Genomic DNA, 22,348 nt, shown 5'->3' with positions numbered 1-22,348 from the left:
CTATACCTTCTGCTGGCCTCTGTGGGGCCAGGCCATATGTGGCACGCCTATATACGAGCAGGCAATATAACCATACACATACAATAAGAATAAATTAATCTGATTTAAGTAAAATATTCCTATGAGGTATGTCTGTGGTTTTAGAAACCCTTACCAAGGTCTGGGAATGGAAAAGACTAGATCAAGGCCTAAGGTTGGCCACATTGTTTCAAGTCCAAGGTGTAAGGTAATGGTAAAAGAAGAGCCATTTAATGTGCTGCCTCTGCTGTGGTTGATGTGGCCTTCGTACACTTAAGTGTTTGCTGGTTCAGGAGTTCATCTTCCTGAGCACAGCCTAGCATCTGCCAAAACAGCTCTCATTTCAATCTCCTTCCCTTGCAGCTGAGATACCAGCACGGCCTGGGGACTCCAGACTTGAGGCAAACTCTTCCTAACCTGAAAAACTTCATGGAGCACGGGCTGATGGTCAGATGGTGAGTATCTGTACGCCTGACTCCCACGCCTGGGGTGCGGCTGAGGCCCCTGCAAAGCTTGCCAGACACCCACATTGCTCTATACCTGCCTGCTGGGCCTTCTGCTGGCATGAGATATCCAAAGAGATAAATAGGCAGCCATCTCAACTTGTAACAGCAGAGCCCTCTCTGGGCGAGAGGCAGAGGAAGTCCTGGAGTGAGATGCTGAGACAGGCGAGGCTAGCTGACGCCTGGAAGAACAAGCAGAGAACAGGGCCAGCAAATGAGCACCAAGACAGCAGCTAGAATTAGAGTCTGAGCCCCAGGGTCTCGATTAAAATGTGCCTCATATTTGGTCACCATGTGCTGTTCCGTGCAGGCAGACTGCCGACTACAGCCTCAAGGTTAAAGTGGCTTGTGTGTCTTGAGTAAGTGGACACTGTGCTCATGCTGTTAGGGATCCTGAAGCTTGGTCCCGGAGCAAATCTTGTAAGTGGGAATCAGATCCTGAGAAAGTGGTAGCTGGCAGTGGCCAGTCTCTTGAAAGTCTCTCTGGCTTCTGAGCCCAGATGTTCTTGTGGACTTGAACTCCAGCCTCTCTGAAACTTGGCTTTCTCATTTTAACCTCTGCCCCAGCAGTTAACCTTAGCAGTTCGTCGTGAGGATGAGACGTGAGGTAGAAAGTCTAATACCAGCTTCATTCTCTCTTGTGCAGTGAAGGCAGGCCCTGATACTGAGAAAATGACATCTCTGGTTGCTCTCTGACATTTATTTTTGTCCCATATGACCCTCAGAATGACAGGTTTCAGACGTCTTTCTTTACAAACAACCCCCCCCTTAAGCAAGTCTTAGCTCAGAATATCAAACTAGCTGTCAAAGCTTGATATTGACCTCAGCGCCCAAATGCAGGCAAAGAATCAAGGTTTAATGCAATGTAACATCAGTACCTGTGCCGACAGAAGTGACCGCAGATGTTTGTGTGTCCCGTCCCTGGAACCCTAAGCCAGGCTCTCTAGAGGGTCATGTAATGCTTCATCCCTACCCTAAAATGTGCAGTTCAGGAGGTAACCAACACAAGCGTTAAGCCACTTAAGATAGCAGGAAAGAGTCAACCCCATCCTAAACACCCAGAGAACCTATGTCACTTACTGAGGGAGCTCTTTTCCCTCTGATAGACAGCACCACCTCTCCTGAGTACCCATGGTCTGTTTCCACACTTCCTGTTCTGTCTCAGAGTTTAACTTCTCTCCAGAGGCTCATGCCTCCTTCTTAATTATTCTAAGATGTAATTGCTATATGTCTGGATGTGGCTTGAGGATGTGCAATAAACAGCATCCCTCTTCTCCCTTGACATTTGGAACTATTTGAGAGTGAGGATATAAGAGACAGACTAGAGTAATCAAAATGTCAGTTTTATTACTGATAAAGCCTCTTGGAAAAAGTGGCTTTAGATCTGTAATAAAAAGGGTTTGCAAAGACATCACTCAAAATTAAACTTACTCCGAACATTAGCCCAGCTCTCCTACAGAGGAAGCCCTTAGCACACTGCAGAGAGCTGTCATCTGACTCCCTGGCAGGGCCCACAGAATGTTGAGCCAAGATTACATAGATTCTGCCCCTAAATCACCCACAGAAAAGTTCTCTAGTGAAAGTGCAAGTGGGGGGACAGAGCCCCATGTGGCTCCTAAACCAACGAGAAGAGGCCAATGTACTCAGCCATCCCGAACCCGAATGAAACTCCTGCTCGCATGGCTCTGTAAAACACTGGGCTAACTTAGAATCTTGATTTGGAATTTTGTTTGAGTCATTTGGTTGCTTAATGATATTGAACCTTATTAATTATAAAGATGCCGGGGTTGGGGATTTAGCTCAGTGGTAGAGCACTTGCCTAGCAAGCGCAAGGCCCTGGGTTCGGTCCCCAGCTCTGAAAAAAAGAAAAAAGAAAAAAAAATTATAAAGATGGCATCTCATGCCGGGCGTGACGGCACATGCCTGCAATCCCAGCTCTTGATGAGGGGAGGCAGGTCAGGACTCCACGGTCATCCTCAGTGAGCATAAAACCAAACAGTCCTTTCGTCCTGCTTTTAAAAAAAGAGTTTCATATATCCCAGGTGGCTCTGGCTGGCCTGCAGCTAACTCCCCACTGGTGATTACCAAGTGTCATGGACTATGCCTGTGATCTCAGCACTGAGGAGTAAAGGCAGAAAATCAGAAGTTAAGGCCTTCCTCAGCCAAACAGTGAGGCCAGCCTCGTAAACCTGAGACCTTGTCTCAAAAAAAAGAAAAAGAATCTCCAAAATCTCTGATTGTGGTTGTGGCATGAGCAGACGTGACGAAATTACAGCATCACAGTAAACTGAGGATCTCTGCTCCTCCTGCTCTTCGGAGCGGCCACATGGGATAGGAGATCTGTGTCTCGCAGTCTGACAAACACGCAACAGCTCAGTGGCTTTGTTCATTGAGGGAACACTGGTTTGATGTCTCTAACGATTACCGGACTGTGTGTTTCTGTAGTGTTTATGTTTGGGTCCTGTTAAACTCACTCTGATTGGATTCTGTGTTCCATCAATGTGCCTGCTAAGCTCTGTGCCAACCTCAAAGGTCACTGTCTTGAATTATCCTGGTCAGTGTGTACATAGCCTCCAACTTTGCTGGCAACTCCTGCCATCCCCCACCCCTCTTACTCACCCTAGTTCAGACCACCAGCCTTTCTTATCCTACAACAGGATCAGTGCAGTTCATCTCCCTGACTCTTGTCCCTCTGCCATCCATTCTGTGTGTGTGTGTGAGAGAGAGAGAGAGAGAGAGAGAGAGAGAGAGAGAGAGAGAGAGACAGAGAGAGAGACAGAGAGAGAGTGACAGAGAGAAGGGGAGAGAGGGAGCACAACAAATCATTGCAACTGTAGCTATCAGGGCCTACAATTAACTGAAAATGCTCACCTCGGGCCCTCCTCCTGCCCTTCCCCACTTGCAGCACTGTCTTTTCAGCAACTCAGTTCTAAGGCACGGAGAAATTAAATGACTGTGAGTGCCACTGGCCCATGAACCTGTAGCAATAAAGGAGAATCTCAGTCTCCTGGCACTGACATAGCAGGACCATTAAACCCCGAACGTAATGTTCGCACGGTGCCTGTCTGGGCCAGCCATGGCAGTGCAGTAACAGGAGTGTGCTAAGGTAATGACCACTTTCTGGTCTCTAATGAGAGCTGGGCCACTGTTTTCAGACACAGTACTGGGAAAGTGAGTGCTCCTGAATAATTCCTAGTCAAGACCACCGCGAGGCCAGGCTCCACAAGCCTAAACAAAGCTGGAGCAAGCTGGTTCAGCCTCAGGAAATCTGAGAATTTCCCTAAGCCTCTGTAGACTGGGGCTTCCTCACCCTACCCTCAGCTTGTGCTCCTTAGGGCAAAGGCCAAACAAACTCAGCTCCTCCTTGGGGAGACTCTTAATGTCTCTGCTCCTAGGAGAGACTTAACATCTTTTAGGAAAGGAAAACACTTGTGCGTGGTTGCCACTAGTAGACAGGTCCTGTGGAGGCGTCCTGCTGTCTGTCCTGATGGAGTTCAGGATCTCAAGCTGGCAGAGAATCAGTGAATTCATCGAGTTCCTTGGGGAAGCATCCAAGCAACATGGCAGCTTGTTTTGTTTGATTTTGTAGAGAAAGGACAGTGATAAAGGCTCTTTTAATGAGGTGATTTTTTTCTTGTATATCACAGAATTCTTGACTAATACTGTCAGCCTCCACCTGAGCAGCCCTAAAGTGAGCCCTTTCTCTTCGAGCACACTGGTATGGGCGTGGTTCTCGCAGGTTTTTGACAGCTCTTTCCCAGGTGACCCCTGTTTTTCTATCCTAGTATTGGGAGCCCAGCTAGAGCTGCCAGGTGATGCCAGTTTGGCAAGCAGAATTTCAGCTTAGAGCGTCTCCCCAAATGCTCTGCTTAAAGTCACCTGCCTGCCATCTGGGCACCCCTTTCTCGTGTTCTCTTCCCACTACAAACTGGTCTAAGTCGATGAGTGCGTTCAGAGCCGCTTCAGGGCTAAGTTATGGTCAGGGAGGAATGTGTTTGCCGTCTGAGGCCAGTGGCTGCCGTGTGACAGTTTGCCCTGCACAGAGCTGGAGAGGGATGTCTGCAGTCAGGGCCCTTGCAAATGAATCTCCCTGGCCCCCCCATCTGAACGGACCCCAGCCATAGCACACACATTTCTGACCACAGTGCTTCACCAGAACAGTCTACCCCTGCCCTGTGCAGATGCCCCCAGATTAAGGTGTAGCCCAAGCCATACTTTATGCCCTCACCACCAAGCACAGGGCAAATGTGGGACAAAGGTGTATCCCTCAGTGGCTCAGAGTCACCTCTGCCAACAAAAGTAATCCACAGAGCTTGTGAGCAGCACACGCTGAGGTCTGCATCAACTTACCTGTGCGGCCCCGGCCTGGCACAGGGCAGCAAATGCAAAGTATCTGTCTTCTTTCCATGGGACAAGCAGCCACAAGCATTCTCACTACTTGTCTAATCAAGGTAACAAAATACAAACAGAAAATAACCAAAAGTAAAGGTATAAGATGCTCTAAGAGAAGTTACTTGATGTGGCCATTTGGGGAGCTGACATTGGAATAGGCTTGAAACACAGAATGGACTTGGGTGTGGGAAACTTGGTTTAAGACAGTGGTTCTCACTTCCTGCTGCTGTCACTTTAATACGAGTTTCTCAAGTTGTAGTGACCCTCAACCATAAATACTTCATAACTGTTATGAATTGTAATATAGTTATCTGTGTTTCTTCATGGTCTTAGGCAGCCCCTGAGAAAGGGTTGTTTGACCCCCAAAGGGGTCATGACTCACAGGTTGAGAACCATTGCTGTAAGACAGCATAGTGCAGTTAAGTGGAAAGAGCCTGGACTCTTTAATGCCAATACCTCTGAGCTCAGTCTCTGGACAGAACTGAGGGTAACAGGACCTAGCTGACGGTGGTGCCAGTTTAAATAAAGGTGCACCCAGCACACCTCACTTAGCGGTTAATATGAATGTATAATGAATACGCTGGTCATAGTTATAGCCTCTTTTTTAAAAATTATTCATTCTTTGTTATAGGTATTTTGGTTTTCTTAAAGTCCATGTTTGTCTTACAAATAGGTATTCATATAGTTCTTGTGTTTTTATGTAACTATTTTCCTCTCAAGCCCCTTTAACTAAACCTTTCTATAGACTCAGAGAAAAACACCCTGCAATCTGGTTGCCTGCACATATTGGTATTCTACCTTCTTACTATTGAAAATCCGAGGTTGGGGATTTAGCTCAGTGGTAGAGCGCTTGCCTAGAAAAGCGCAAGGCCCTGGGTTTGGTCCCCAGCTATGGAAAAAAAAAAAAAGAAAGAAAGAAAAAAAAGAAAAGAAAATCCATTTACTTAAGAACCTGTCTGTACGTATTTGTGCTTCTAACAATCCTGAGAGCTGAGGGCAGTAATAACAATCAATCATGGTTCACAGCTCAGAAAACTAAAGCTCGAGATGACTTTCCAGAATCACATGACAGCCACAGAGGACAGTTCTTGTTACACACCATGATGGCCCCATGCATGCTGGTGTCTTCTCTGTGCCTTCCCTGCCTCCCCATCCCTCTGATACTGTGTCCCATTACCCTGACACCTGTTACGGTCCCTAGAGCACCTCCAAAGTCAAACCCAGAGTCTTCTAGAATGATACATCGCAAGGCCATCAGGGTTCTGGAGGAAGCTTACCCAGGTACCTCAGAAAGCTTTGCAAAACCCATGAGAACTGTAATGCTGGAATCTGGCCTCTGTTCACTCCCTATTCTGTAGTTAAGAAAGAGGAAGAGAGGGGTTGGGGATGTGGCTAAGTGGTAGAGCGCTCGCCTAGCAAGCACAAGGCCCTGGGTTCGGTCCCCAGCTCCGAAAAAAAGAAAAGAAAAAAAAAAAAGAAAGAGGAAGAGAGCCAGGGCCTAGAGCTCACACATTTTTGCCTGAAATCCTTGTTTTGTACAAATGCTGCAGTTCTTGAAGGAAGACTTGACAAAAACATGATTTCAAAGCCCCCTGTCATGCTTTATTAAGGAAATTTTTATTCTAAATTTCACTTTTTCTGATCATAAAGCATAAATTCACCATTACCTTCATGCAAGAGAATGTGATATAACAAAGAGCATACCTGGGGTTGGGGATTTAGCTCAGTGGTAGAGCGCTTGCCTAAGCCCCTGGGTTGGTCCCCAGCTCCAAAAAAAAAAAAAAAAAAAGAAAAAAAAAAAAAAGAGCGTACCTGGGAGCAGAAGGCAGGGGTTGTTGGTTTCTGCTGTATCACCTAAATTTCATAAATTACTTTCTATGTGTCAAGTTATTTTTATTGATATTATTAGAACTAGTCCTGTTTCCCAAGCATAGATATGTAGAACAAATGAGATATGTCTGCCAAAGGGGTTATAAGCCAAAAGAACTATATAAAATAATCAGCTGGCCTAGAGAGATGGCTCAGGAGTTGAGTGTTTGCACTCTTCCAAAAGACTGGGCAGCTCCCAAGTGTCAGTTAACTCCAGCTCCAGGGCATCTGACGCCTTCTTCTGGCCTCTGTAGGTACTGCACTCATTTATGCACATACTCACAAATTAAATCTTAAAAAACAATGGAGTAAATTTTCATGCATTTGACTATTCAGGTTTCTCCTGTGCATCTTGTGTTGTTCAAGAGATGAAGAGCATCTCTAAAGCAAAGTTAACGCTGCCGGGCCCAGTTCACGTTGGTTTAGCGTCTAATCTAAAGTAGCTGTGACAGATTGCATGTTTTGAAGGACATGCCTTCAGAACATTCTCACACAGTAGTCTCTCACCATAGCTGTGACTCAGGACATAGGGGCTCTTCCCCTCGCTGACCCTGCTCCTCATCCGCCCTGCTCCTCATCCTCTGTGCTCCCCAGCTGCCCTGCTCCTCACCCAGTCTGCTCCTTCCTTTCCTTCCAGCTCCCCTAAGCCCCAGCAGGGGTGGCAGGGAAAGCCAGTCTGGTACTGAGCTTTCAAAAATCCTCCTCCTTGCCCCACATGCTCAGTCTTGTTTTCCTTTACAAAGAGAGAGACTTGAGCCCAAAGCTTTGAGTAGAAATAGAAGGAAACGGTCCTTACTCAAGAATTCTGGATCTTGGGGTTGGGGATTTGGCTCAGTGGTAGAATGGGTTTGGTTCCCAGCTCGAAGAAAGAAGGAAAGAAAGAAAGAAAGAAAGAAAGAAAGAAAGAAAGAAAGAAAGAAAGAAAGAAAGAAAGAAGAGAAGAGAGAGAAGAGAGAGAAAGAAAGAAAGAAAGAAAGAAAGAAAGAAAGAAAGAAAAGGAAGGAAAGAAGAAAGAAGGAAAGAAGGAAAGACGGAAAGAAGGGAAAGAAGGAAAGAAAGAAAGAGAAAGAAAGGATGGAAGGAAGGAAGGAAGGAAGGAAGGAAGGAAGGAAGGAAGGAAGGGAGAGAGAGAAGAACTCTGGATCTTAGGGTGGGCATCTGTTGTTTGACACAGGTCTGGTGTAACCAAAGCCAGCCTTAAACTCTTGACCACCGCCTCACCCCCAAGGGCCGAGATGACAGGTTAGCATTACCAGGCTGACTTTAGCTGTGGCACACTTAGGCACGGCTGTTTCAGTAAACGTCTGTCTACAGTGAGCAGTGGTGCACCTCAAGTCTCATGTCTTACAAACATCTTCCTCATCCTTTCTCTTAGTTTGCTGATGCCAGACTCAGAGCTGGGCTCTGGCAGGTGACCTCCAAGGGACTTAAAACCACAGCAGCTGATGATAGTCTTTAAATTTAGATCAAATGACATTGTCTTTGAAGTCTCAAGAGCACTACTTAAGTATCACGTGGGCTGCTTTTGAGAGTGTGGCTCTCAGGCTGGCGCGTCCTAATACAGAAACTGGAGCCTAGTAGGAAGTTAATGCAAACGTAAGTTTTACTAGAGTTATTACTCTTAAGATAGCTATTTCAGAGCGGCCTTGATGGGCCATCTCCCTGCCTCTGGACTGGAACACACAAGGCATGTGGGCATCTGTGGGACTTTAAAAGACCTTGGGGGGGACAGGCTCCTTCCATAACTCATTCCAGAGTTTAAACACCCTCACTTCAGGAAATTCTTCCCTATATTTAACTTACAGCCCCCCTCCTGCGGTTAACACCCATTTCCGCTTCCTTCTGTCCTCAGTCAGGATGGAGAACAGCTGTCCAACATCCTTTGTGCTCAGACTTGCTGCCAGTGACTGATTTTTGCTCGCTGGGCTGCTTTCTCCTCCACCAGCAAGTCTGATCCAGACTGAAGATGTTGGCTCTTCATGTTTGTGTCTAATTTCTGTTTGCTTCTCCTGAGTGTAAAGTAATATCTACTCAATAAAATTTAGAAGATATGAAAAGTAGCCGCCAAATACAGAGATGGAAGCACTGTCAGGGCAGCCAGTTTTCAAGGCTCCTGTGTCTGTGTCAGGGCTCAGCATGAGCAAACAAACAGCAGTTTTCTGGCAGCTGCATTTTATAGGCAAAAGGAAATAGGTAAGTTAATTTTTAATAATATATTTGATGTAACTCAAATAAGATGCAAATTATCTAGCTAAAATAAGGCCAACATATTCTTACTACTTTAAAATTATTTTTTTAAGATTTATTTATTTACATGGGTGTATACATACTTATGTGCACCTTATGTCCTGGTTCCTGCAGAGGCCACAAGAGGGCATTAGATCCCCTGCAACTGGAGTTAAGTGTTCTAAGCAGCCATGTAAATACTGGGAACCAAATCCAGTTCTCTGAAAGAGCAACAATGCTCTAAACAACTGAGTCTTTGCTCCATCCCCTTAAAATGACTGATAATGTTATTTTACCTTACTTAAATCTCACATGTCTTAAAATTGCCATACCTTAAATCAGAACAGCCATATCGAAAGCCCCAGGTACAGGTTACTGTATGTACCATGAGCTCTGTACAGTGATAAATGCAAAGTAGAAAGTTGGAGCTCAAGAAACAGAATGCCAAGTACCCTATATACAGTTTGCTTTATGACTTGGTTCCAAGGTGGGATACACACAGGTCGAATGTTAATTCAATCTAAAACACCCTTCCCTCTCTAGCTCCCTGCCGAGAGAGAGAGAGAGAGAGAGAGAGAGAGAGAGAGAGAGAGAGAGAGAGAGATCCATGTTCTCATTTTTTCTTCCTTCCCTTCTTCCCCTGGTTAAGGTTCCCCAAGGCGCCCATTAGCTGCAGCCTCTTGTGCAGAAGCTCACTCCTTCCTCATTATTATGTACATAGCACACACCATGGTGTTGTGTTTATTATTTTATTCTCTGGCTACAGGAAACCTGGTAATGATGGGGACCTTCTTTGTGCATCTCTTTACTCCAGAGCCTCACAGACTGACAAGTAGCGGATACAGGTTCCAAGATGTCTGCTGGAAACATGTGTTGAAACACTAGTGCAAAGCTGGGTGACAGAATCTTGTAGCCTGGGTGTGGCCAAGAGATTGTTCAGATGGGCGTGGTCAGAGGAGCTTCCAGGAAAAGTGGCACTTGGGTTGGGTTTTGGAGGGCGGTTATGTTTAACCGAATGGAGAGAATTCACAGAAAAGCCACTCTAAAGGTCACCGTTTTTCAGGAGGCCTCCTTTAACACATGCTAACAAGGACATCTAATAGCCATCTCCAGAGCTTATAATTACAGTAAATTTCAAGAAGGCTTAGTGATAAGCTCTTTCTTGACCCAACCCCAAAATGGCCACTGATCATTAATCCCTGGGTTTAAACCCAGCTTAGAATACAATTCCTAGATTGTCAACTTCTGGGTTTCTGTAAAGATCATTCATTCTCTGTGCTGCTTGTCTGGCAGTTCTCCAGGTAGAGAGTACTTATGGTATATCCTTGCAGCCAGCCAGACGTTCCTAGGTCAGGAACCCCTCCATCGGTCTCCCAACACCCCTGGGAGTCAGACCCATTATACTCTTCCAACTAACAAATGGAGATGTTGAGGGACTGAGGGACAAACTCACTCACAGGTGACACAGGTGACAGACCACTAAGATGCGAACAGAGCCGGTGTGGAGTCCAGCTTTAATCCTTATCTAAAACAGCCTCTTGCTGTGTTTAGAATTACATGTGGTCCACACACAGGATCCTCTACCTGCTGCTCCAGCGAGGGAATCCTGGCATCACTGCCTGCTGTTTTCATCCAGCCCACGGGCTGCACCCAGCATCGTCGTAGGATCTACATCTTCAACTTTATTATAAATCCAGGGTTGGCTGGGGCTGGAGCTCAGTAGTAGAGCATGTGCAGTCCACACTGGATCCCCAGTACAGCCAAAGCAAAGAGAGGACAAACCAGAGTTCTGTTCCCAAAGGTGCAGACTTAGGCCCCTTCTGTCTCACCTTGTTCTTAGACAGCACCTCTGCTGTCAGACTCCCTCCACCTGCCTCTGGCTTCCACACAGCACACTCCTCCCCGTGCTTGCTTCTATATCTCTGTCGCAGGTGCCATAAGCCGGTGGTGTACCAATCTTCTCTGTTCAGCACTTGGAGCTTCTTAGCCACCATGCCTCCTCCTTCCCTGCCCACATTCAGCCCAGCAGGCCCTGCCAGTCTCCCCTCTCCCCTCCACTGCACAGCCTACAGTCTCTCAGTGGCCACTTCGGGTTCTTCCTGCTTTCCAACTGCAGCTGCTTTCCCAGATCAGTCAGAGGGTGATGGCGGGATCCTTGCCTAAGACACATTGTGCTCAGCAGCTGTTACTGTAACAGATACATGAGAAATAGCAGCTTGTATAAAGAGAAAAGGTCTGGGCTGGAGAGAGGGCTCACAGACTAAGAGCCATTGCTGTTCTTCCAGAGGACCTGTGTTCTAGTTCCAGCATTCACAGGTACAGATGGTGGCTCACAACCATCCACAACCCCAGCCCTAGTAGATCTGGCGCCCTCTTCTGGCCTCTGAGGGCCAAGTACACATACAATGCCCTGACATTCACATACATGTCCTGCCTGGCCTGCAGCTGTGAAAAATCCTACTGACGCTGAAGACCTTGACCTTTTCAGTTTATTTCTCTGTCATAGACCCTCATCCTGTGTTCACATGGTACATGTCTGTGCTTCTCATTTGTGTCTTGGCCTCTGTGGCGCATGCCTGACCCTCCCACTAGCTATAAGCCCCGTAAGAGCAGGAAGTGTGGCTTTTTCCATTGCTCTTAGATCCCGAGTCTAGTGCTTCGCCTGTGTGTGTGGACGCTCAGTGCACACTGACGGGGGTAGACTGTTAGCTATCACCTGCTGCTGAGCACGGCTGCAGCTCTTCAGTGGTCAGGGGACCCACAGGACACCTAGTGCTCAGTCTGCTTGGAGCAGTGATTAACTCGAGGGATTCTGCCCAGGGCCACAGCACCCCTCACTGTGGTGGCAGAGTGATCTGGTTTTCTTTTAGAGTAACAGGCAGCTGAGTCCTGTGGTTTAGTTCATGTCAGGGTTTATTAGAAACTTGACGGTAGTTCATCGTTAGCATATCTTTCAAAAACTTCATTTCGCAGTTTCTGTCATTGGCCTCCGGAGTCTCACTCTTCCTTTAGCTCCTTTCCAAGGCTGGTTTTAAATTTTGAGAGCATTCTCAGGCCAGGATTTTAATTTCCCTGCCAGGCTCCTTCTGTGGCTGGGTTCTGTGAGATCGTTGTTCCCCTGGCTTCCCTGGCAAATGCTAGAGGGTTCTCCCTCCCGGTTCTCAGCATAAACAGTTTACTATTCCCAGGTCTCGAGTGTGTCCAGACACGGCACAGGGTCCCCAGCTGTCATTCCTGGACCTCTTTCCATGTTCTTTTGGAGGATGTTACTTACACACCACATAAATGACATCAAGATGGGCTATGTCTATTCCTGCAGACCATTTTATAGTTCCCCTAATATCCGATGCCTGACTGAAATTTCAGTGTACTAATTTGCCCTCATGTCCTAACGTGAAAGTTGATGGATGATGGAGCTGACTTGACCCATCCCAGGACCTCCCCATGGCCCATGGATAATCTTTGTGTATCTCCCCCGTCCCAGGAGGACAGTCCCTAACCTGTGCTGGGCCTACTCACTGGGTGCTGTTGTCCAGGCCTGGGATGCCTGATGTTCAACCCATGCATCATCCTGGGGAACTGATGACCTCAGCTGCGTATTTGCCCTTTGCCCGTGGGCTCTGCCTTCTCCGGATTCATCTCCCAGCACTGCCCAGTGGAAACCATCTGAAGGCCCCTTGTTCGGCTTCACCTTTTTATACTGTTTGCTTATTCTAGTCAGACTTTGGCAGAAGCCTTCTAAACAGAGCCCAGGGGAAAGGTGGCCACACATGTCAGCCTGCGCTTTGGTCCCGAGATTGTTTCTATTTTTATTTTGTTTGGAGTTTTTGTTAGCATCCAGGGCAAAGATTAAGCACTTACACTTATCTGGTAATGGTGAGAGGCCCTTAGATCCCTTGCTTGTGGCCAGGAGACCCCTGCTTAATACTGTTAACCCCACTCTCTCTCCTGGGAGATAAGATCTAGCTGTTAAATTTGGCTTCCATGGAGGAGGCCCTGACTTCCACTTGATCAGAGAGAGGGAAGGGAGAAAGATAAATCCCACCCTTGGCTAAATTTTGAAAAGAGAATAGTAGTCTAATTTATGGAGGTTGTTTTGTTTTGTTTTAAACTAACTTTATGTCATAATTTTTTAGCTGCCAAAAGACATAATCCTACCTCAGCCTCGCCTTGGCAACCTACTTTTGGCGCCAGGCGCAGCCCTGTCATTACTCTGCATTATTTTAGCAGTAATCTTTTAGAAGGTGAGAAACGATTATTGCTTTTTAGCACAGTTGACATGATATTGGCGCAGAGCAGTGCCTAGAGCTTCAAACCTGATGGCCGGACCCCAACCTAAACACCACCAGATAGAGCTGAGAGCTCGCGGCTGCTGCAAGCGGGAGAGAAAATCAAATGTTATCTAAGAGTTTCTCTCTCTCTCTCTCTCTCTCTCCCTCCCTCCCTCCCTCCTCCTCCTCCCTCCTCCCTCCTCCTCCCCCTCCTTCCCTCTCCCCTCCCTCCCCCCCCTTCCTCCCCCTCTCCCCCCATCCCACCCTGTCCCCTGCCCCCCTACCTTTCTGAGCATCCCTGTTCCTCGGAGTTGTAGCTGTAGATTTTGGCTGGGATCCTGAGAATCAGGATTTAGTGTTTTGACCAGCTGTGATCTGATAATGTTCCTCAGAGGAAACATTTGCAGAGGGGAAAACTTATCTGAGGCTGAGAGCTGTAGTCTCCCCCACTACTCAACAGGGAGAGCCCCTGCTGTAGACAGATAAAACATTCCTCTGTGAATCTGAAAGAGAACGAATGGGAGGAATCATTTTAAAATAAAACCGGCCCAGCTTCACAAACTCTCTTGATGTGGTAACTTTTCATGGTTTTCCTTCGTTCCATTTTCCCTCTCCCTCCACCTTTTATATGGCTTTGTGACCAAATTAACTTCTGTCTTGTAATTGGTATGAGAATACCTCACAGCATACAAAGCTCTAGGAAGAAAAGACCAGGGATGCTACCCACTCACTGGCCTAAACATGTTCCCCTGGTGCTCACCTCCCCCTCAAGGGGAATCAGCAAATGTAGGCACTTTGCTGACAGCAGAGACCTTAGAGCTCTGGGAGCCAAAACAGATGGGAGCCAGCCATACCTACTCATGCCGCTGTCATCTCAGATCCCTACCCAGTGGCCCTGTCACCTTGGTCAAGTTCCTGACCTCCATGTGGCAGTTTCTTCCTATTAAGTGGGGAGTGCTGTTTGCTGTGTCACATAAATATGTGGGTGCTAAGTAAAGCTGCTCGTGGGGTGCTTACACATAGCACCTCACGGTATTAGCTTTGTGAATAATAACTTTTTGACGACCTGTTTGTTGTACGCAGAGTTGTTCTTAAATCCTCAGTTAATCCTTCTATTTGGTTTTCATTTACTGGATGTTTTGCTTGTCTTTTAAGATAATACAGTGAGTGCCCAAGGATGTCAGGAAAGATCATGAATCCCCTGGAACTATCGATTGTGAGCCTTCCAACATGGGTGCTCAGAACTGAACTCTCCACTCCTCTGGAAGAGCACCAGGTGCTTTAACCACTGAGCTATCTTTCCAGCCCACATGCTTCCTGCTAGACCCTTTCAGATGCTCTGGGGAGGTTTTATTTCCTTCTCCTCCTGCCTGGCAGTAGTATTTTGAGGCAAGGTCTCATGTATCCCAGGCAGGCCTTGAACTCTGTAAGGATGCTGCTGAGAATGACCTTAAACTCCTAATCCTCCTGTCTCTACCTCCCAAATGCTGGGATTACATGCCTGTGGCATCATAGCCAGTCATGTGCTGCCATAACCATTTTACAGAAGGGCCAGGGACAAGCCAAAGATATCGAGAATCACTTCTCAGGCTAGACCTTCCTACCGTAGATTTTCTTTCCTAACCACTTCTCTTCAAAGAAGAGTCTGGCTTCAGTCAGAAACAGGGCATGGGAAGATACAAGGACAAAGACTGGGAGAAGGACGGGAAAGTCCAACTGGGCTCCGCCCTGTCACAGGCTGATGGCACCACGGGTTCATTATGGCAAGTAAGTTGCTGGCTGTGGTCTCTTGACTTAGGTCAGGGAAACAGAGGTTCATTTTTACAAAAATCTCTCCATAAGCTAAATATATAGAGAAAAACGATGCTTTGGGGGTCCAGGGACAACTGGAATGTAGACCTCAAAGGATTCTGGGAAGTTCTTGTGGTCCCTACGCAGCTGGTAGATCATCTAAATAGGGCATTTTAAACATTTCTCCTTATTCAAAGCTTTCTTCACCTCATACTTCAAGCAGGAAGACACTGCCCACTCACCACAGGCAAAGTCTGCTCATTGGTTCAGTTCTTTACCCTCACAACCACCCTGACTCCTTGTCTGTTGGTTTCTGTTTTGTTCTAGCTGGGGGTTTCTTGGGACAGTGTCTCAGATTTGCTCTGCTGCCTGCTCCTACCTCCATCTCCCAAGGGCTGGATTATAGACACGCACTACCACCCCCAGCCTAGCCAAGGATTTTAAGTGTGCTACTTCATTTAGTCTTAACCAATGATTATTTAGTCAGATGATCTATTATGCAAAGAGAAAAACTGCCCCGAGTCATGTAACCAGTAAATGGGGAAGTTGTAACCCCAAATAGAGGGACAAGCAAACCATACTGCAAGTGGTGTCCAGCCTTTGAACATCTTTTCTCCAGAGAACACTCTGTAGATAAAGCTGTAAAGACCAGGGAAGGACTTGGATAGATGCGGGCTCCCACAGTGAGAAAGGCAGCCACCACCTTCATCTAGGAGAAGCCAAACCTAACCAGGATGTCCTCTTTGACCTTTAAACTCCAAGCCCATTGCCCCTGACAGTTGAGCTTATTTAACCGTCTCTGCTTTTGTTTTTCCCCCACTAAACTATGCCCAATACATCTGTGACTAGGATAGCTTTAACTATTGTGTTTTGTTTGTTTGTTTGTTTTAATAAATTCTTTCTAATTGTCACATTAAACTCCAGGTACAGTGTTTCTAGTCCGAACACATAGCAAGCCAGAACTCATTCTCTCAGGGCAAGTGACTAAGGAGAGGAGGTGGACTCATTCATTTACCTGAACTTCAGACTCTGTACCCACAGTCTAGGGCTCAGAACTCCCAAGGCCCTTAGCAGAGGCTGGGTGTCAGGAAAAAACAGCATGCTTCCTGCTAGACCCTTTCAGATGCTCTGGGGAGGTTTTATTTCCTTCTCCTCCTGCCTTTGTCCTCTTGGCTACTTGGCTGATTGAATCCAGGGTTTCACCCACGTCCCATTGTTAAGCTTGAATGCTCTCATCACTGAGCTGTATGCACAAGCCTCGTGGGTGGGTGGTTGGGTGGGTGGTAATTTGAGTTTAAGTGTAGACATTCTTTTTAATCACAGTTTACTTAATGTACAATTTTCACTTTATTAGCAACAAATTTGTCAATAGCATTTAAACATTGTAAAAATTGTAAATAATTAGTAAACCTGAGTTTTGAACTCTTTAATCAGATAAAATAGTCATGAAGGATGTAATCAGACAAAAAGCATCTTAAATAAAACTTGATTATCTGTATTTTTAGTCAGTTATTAGTATTTCTGATTGCTGCCCTTTTTACTTATATTTACTTATTGGGCAAGTTTTCTAAGTTGCCCCCCTCAACCAAACCCTGTGGATCCCAGGATCAAACTCAGATCATCAGCCTATGAGATATGAACAGCCGTTTGCTTTCTAACAGTAAAAAGTTTAGAAACATCCTAAAAATGAGGGAATAATTAAATAAATTACAACATTCCATTCATTAAAGCAACCTTTTAAAATTATATTTACCCAGAGGTTTTAATAACATATGACAGCAGGATACAGAATTATGTGGGGTTTTTTTTAATTAAACATACATAAAATTGAAGTTTAAAAGGAAAACATCCAAAATTAATAGTGGTTACTTGATGGGTCATAGCTTATGATTGGGTTTTTTATATGTAGTTTATATTTATGTTGTTTTCCTGTGAGTATAAATTACTGTGATAATTAAAAATACATGCATCATTAATGTATAATTTTAATGTCATCATGTAATGCCTTAACTATTCAGAGCTCAGCTATCTTAGAAGTCTGGAGTATCACTAAGATTCTGAATATAAAAACACCCATTCTGAGTGACTAGCATTAATATTGCAAAGTTCACATATAAAGCATCTGCTCTCTGAGACTTCAATAGTTCAATGCCCAGAGCTCACAGAACAAAGCCTAGTGCACCCACCGTGCGCAGGCTCACAGACATGCTGCATGCAGTCCTTAGGGCGAAGTGCAGGGAAGCAGGTCCGTGTGAGGCCTGCAGCCACAGAAGGGGCAAGAGCAGCCCATGCCCTGCACACAGAGGCCTGAAAGCCCCGCGGCTCTCCACTCAGCCAGTGCCTAGTAATGTGGGTTCAGCCCAGTCAGCAAGCAACGTCCTTCTGTTCTGCTTTTCTAATTTGCGTGAAGACTTTAATATTTAAATCTTTTAAAGGTTTTTCCATCTTGCATAGCTCAAAACTAAGAGGGAAAAGACAAAAGTTGGCTAAAATAGTGATAGTATGTAGCCATCGGCTGATTCTCAGAAGGTGACTGACAAGGCTCTACCCTGTACCTGTACCGTCCTCTCGCCTCGGCCTCCAAGTGCTCAGACTACAGATGCATCCACCACAGCGGCTTCATCTTCTCACCATTTATACAACAGGTTTTTTTGATAATTTTCCAGTTTATGTCAGATGCTTTCATTTCCTGAGCTCCTCCAGTACCTGAGTGATCCAGAGAAGAAGGACACAGAGGACGCCAGAAAATGCCCACGTCTGCCCACGCAGGAGAGGAGTAAACAGCCAGGCTTTGAGTCAGTGAGGCCTCGGCTACGGTGTGCAGCCATGCCCCATTGGTCGTAGGACGCACACAGGGTTGGTAGAATTGGAACAGCATCAGCATGGGCTGTGGGCTGAGATAGAGTCCAGGGCAGCTGTCGCCCTTCGCCTTAAGCAACCCACTCACCAGCCTGCCTTCTCCTATGGCAGCAGCATGGGTTCCGGGGCCAAGGACGTAACAGAAAGATGTGCAGGAAAAATTTTGCTCCCTTCCCATTGTAGCAGCAGGGAGGAGAATCACATCACTTCTCTGTTGTGCAGGGTCCAGGAGAGCTGTGGTGAGGTGTACCACTCAGCGAGGGCCGTAGGATACATTCCTGCCCTGTGCACACATTGGGATGCATTCCTTCCACCTGCCTTTGTCAACAGAGGAGCAGAGACGGAAGTGAGGAGTCCTGTGCCAGAGCCACACAGCGTATCAGGGCCCTCACCCTTCAAAGTCAAAAGCTTTGAAGTGCCAGTGGTTACACCCAGCGACCCTTCCTACAGCCTGTCCTGATCTTGACCATCCCGAGTCAACAGGCCGAGGGCTGCTGGTACTGTCTGATGCACTTACCTGGTCCCCTGCAGGACCGTTCAGAGAGTAAAACGAGGTTGACCAGAAACACATAGCTAAGCCAATTACAGTGGGTTTGACAACATAGTAACTGGAAACCTAGATAGAGGCCAGCAGGTTTTGCTCAGTTTGGTTCTGTTTTTTTCTTATGAACTATGAACAGTCATTTGCTGGTCCACTTGCCCAGTTTGATATCTGTCTCAGGGACCCCTTCTTATAATGAAGCTCACGGATACCATGCCATGACTGAAGCAGATGCTCCAGGCCAATGGAGGGACACCTCGTAAGTAACAAAAGACCTAGCATAATCCAGAGAAGAAGCCGTGAGCGGCAAGTGGCCATCTGGCTGCAGGCTTGCCTGCACACACAGAAGCACTCTTGGTTCCTTGTTTTTTGTCAGAGCACTTAACTGACATTGTAATTTGAAAGTAATGTTGCTAAAATAATTGGAAATGTCCTTTGGCAAGATTGGAGGCTCCTTGTAGGCTCCCTCTCACTTCTGCCTCTCGGTCCCTTCTGGCAGACCTAGCATAGGTCGTAGCCAGTTGTTCTATGGTTTCAATCCTACCTAGTGACAAGCCCCTTAAGCTCTGTGAGTGTCCTCCTCTGAAGGACAAGAGTCAGATGGTCTGTGCCTCCCTCAGCCTCTGTGCCATCTGCTGAGAAAGTTGTGTTGAAGCTAATTCCACCCACACAGTAACATCTATAACGATACATAGTTATAACATCTATAATATACATAGTTATAACACCTATAATATACATAGTTTAACATCTATAATATACATAGTTTAACATCTATAATATACATAGTTATAACATCTATAATATACATAGTTATAACATCTATAATGATGCATATTATAACATCTATAATATACATAGTTATAACATCTATAATATACATAGTTATACATCTATAGCTGTACATAGTTATAACATCTATAGCTGTACATAGTTATAACATCTATAACTGTACATAGTTATAACATCTATAGCTGTACATAGTTATAACACCTATAACTATAGTCAATGCTCCCTGATGGCTTTGCAGGCAAATTTACAGCCATGGCTCATGGTCTGCCGCTCTGGTCCATTAATTGATGGTTATTTATTGTTTCAGATTTACCCTACTTTCTTGACAATGCCTTTGTAAGGCCCAACTGAAATGATATATGTGAGGTTACCAGAGAAACTCTAAAGTTTTGTGTGGCTGGACAGTGATTATTTTTCCTGGCTCAGAGTAGGCACTGAAGATGAAGTATTATAAAAACGTATGTGACCAGCCTTGTAAAAGAGAAGCCATTTCCTGTGGTAATGTTTTATTAAAGAGGAAGAAGGGTTCCCTTGATGCTTTCTGTGTGGTTTGCTTTTGCTGGTGATGAGTACTGAGTGTTGGAAAGGCCATCCATCAGCAAGTTACTGTGACAACTCATCTTGCAGGAGCACTTTCGTAGGATTGAATAGTCACGGTCAGAATGGGAGCCCCGAGGGCCACGGCGTTCACAGAAAAGCTGGGCCCATGGCATGTTTCTGTGTAGATTCAGTCTAACCAGAGCCCTCTGCTCTAACCCAGGCGACATGGTTTCTGTCCCTCGTCCTACCTTTGGCATTCTTGTCTTAACCCTATTGAATGAATTTGTATCCTTCTAGAAGGAAATCACCAAAGTGAGACCCTGCAGGCTCTGTGCTGTCTCCTGCTTTACACACTGTAACAGATGCCGTCTACGATTGATAGATTGGTAGTTTGATACTCTACTTCTGCCCGGGTGTTTGTGTTTGGGTTTTTACTCTCAAATCTAAAATCTATTGTTTCCTGTCTCAGGTTCCAGAAGGTAACCTGAGTTCTGAAGCAGAAAGTAACTTCTCATTCTTGTTTGTCTCCAGTGACAGACATCACATCTCCAGTGCCATCCCTGTTCCAAAGAGACAGAGCTCCATGTTTCGGGGTGCAGATGTAGGCCTCTCTACGGGTGTCCCTTCACCAGATAACGTACATCGAAAACGGGCCAGCTCAGAGAATGAGAGACTCCAGTACAAAACCCCTCCTCCCAGCTACAACTCAGCATTGACACAGCATGGGGTGGCCATGCCCACCTTGGGAGACTCTGAGAGGAAGGTCACCCCACTGTCCTCCTCCCTGGACACCTCCTTGGACTTCTCCAAAGAAAGTAAGAAAACAGGAGTAGACCTGGGCAACAGTGTAAGTGGAGACCACAGAAATGTGGACTCCAGCCAAGAACAAGGGGAAGCCCTGCCTGGGCACCTGGCCACCATAAATGGCACTGCGCTTCCCAGCGAGCAGCCTGGCCCTGCCGGCACCCTGCTGCCAGGCCTGTGCCACCCGGCCCCCTCAGCCGAGCTCTGCTGTGCAGTGGAGCAAGCAGAAGAAATTATCGGGCTGGAAGCCACAGGCTTCACGTCGGGCGACCAGCTCGAAGCACTCAGCTGCATCCCGGTGGACAGCGCGGTGGCGGTGGAGTGTGACGAGCAGGTGCTGGGGGAGTTTGAGGAGTTCTCTCGGAGGATCTACGCCCTCAGTGAAAACGTGTCCAGCTTCCGCCGGCCTCGCAGGAGTTCTGACAAGTGAGGCGAGCAGTCAGGCAGTAGCACCAGGACAGAGCCGCCCTGCACCAGGCCAAGAGCTGCACTTAACCTTTTTAATAATTCCGACACAAACGAGTGTCAGTGGAGCAGACTCCTCAGAAAGGCTGACTTTGGGAACAGAGGGGACTCAGGGTCATTGGGGACCCATGGGGCCAGTCCGTGAGATTTGTTCGCTTTCCAGTCAGAGGTCGCCCTCTTGCTTACAGCTCAAGTCCTGTCATAGGCATCTGTCTGCACTCTATTTACACTTCTGGGTTCTCCTCAGAGAGAGGATGATAATAGTGTAACAGAACGAGCTCACCTTTAGTTTCTCATAAGCATCCACCCTCTCCATCATTTGTAAAGCAGAAACAACTTTGCACCACTGAGAAGCCTGTGCTCGCCCTTTAGGCAGGTGAGTAAGAGCAGAGTGTGGTCTCTGTTCCAGGCCCTCGGCCCGAGTACCACAGTCCGCCTGCAGACCCCGCTGTCGTCCTGCTTTCTCAAGATGGGCGTGCATCCTGGAAGCTGGGGCGGTAAATCCGCTAGTCCAAAGCCTGCAGAAACGATGTTCTGTCTCTGCCTAGTGTGCCATACCCTGATGAAAAACTGTCCTGTGGGGGCTCCCAGGGGACCCTCGGAAACCTCACGGTTACCACAGTCAGATGGCAGCCAGCTTCCTTTGGGGCCAAAGTTTTTATGTGGTCCAAAATTGGGCACACTTCTGGCAATACGCACCCCAGATAAAGACCCCTTAGATACAAATCCTGTTAACTTATTACATTTCAGTCAGAAGGAAGCCATTATATATGACAAAGTGGACGTAGAGTCAGGATGTCTAGTGTGCGAGACGGCTGAGAGATAGCTGGGTTAAGAGACCAGAGAAAGCATAGACTGCAATTTCACGATGTTCAATTATGTTTTCCAAGTCCATGTCCTTACCACATTCAGATTCCATTCACTGTTGCTTTATACATTATGTGCCCACAGCATTGCCTCAGGGTTGCAAGCTCTTAAAAGAAAAATTTATCCACATATCCATGTATTGTAAAGAAGAATAAAAATTGAATTTACTTCACTTGACCTGATTTTTCTCCACAGTTTTGTTTTGTTTTGTTTTTTCCCTTCTAAACCTACACCTCTTCATGTTACATCGTGACAGGGCTAACCTGAACTAAAGCCATGGTATATCCAAGCTGATGCTGTTGATTTCATTTGAGTTTACATACTGTGACAAACAAGACATACTTAACAGCTATATTCCCCAGGAGCGTAGCCCTAACTCATGGGTCTCACAGTCATGTCCATACTATGGC

The 22,348-nt window shown here is 46.4% G+C and overlaps 1 protein-coding gene across 1 annotated transcript in view; it reads left to right on the top strand.

Moving 5' to 3' along the window:
* The window catches only part of Uvrag (UV radiation resistance associated), a 257,601-nt gene extending 235,486 nt beyond the window's left edge, over window positions 1–22,115 (top strand). The window contains exons 14-15 of the mRNA XM_032893006.1: window positions 382–473; window positions 20,334–22,115. Of these exons, the coding sequence (XP_032748897.1) occupies window positions 382–473; window positions 20,334–21,036 (795 nt within the window). The 3' untranslated portion in view covers window positions 21,037–22,115. The remainder of the gene's footprint in view (window positions 1–381; window positions 474–20,333) is intronic.
* The last annotated feature ends 233 nt before the right edge of the window (window positions 22,116–22,348 follow it).

This window comes from Rattus rattus, chromosome 2 (assembly GCF_011064425.1).
Source record: "Rattus rattus isolate New Zealand chromosome 2, Rrattus_CSIRO_v1, whole genome shotgun sequence".
NCBI classification, from domain to species: domain Eukaryota; kingdom Metazoa; phylum Chordata; class Mammalia; order Rodentia; family Muridae; genus Rattus; species Rattus rattus.
The sequence above is the reverse complement of the archived record's forward strand: the minus strand, read 5'-3'. Positions and strand labels throughout refer to the sequence as shown.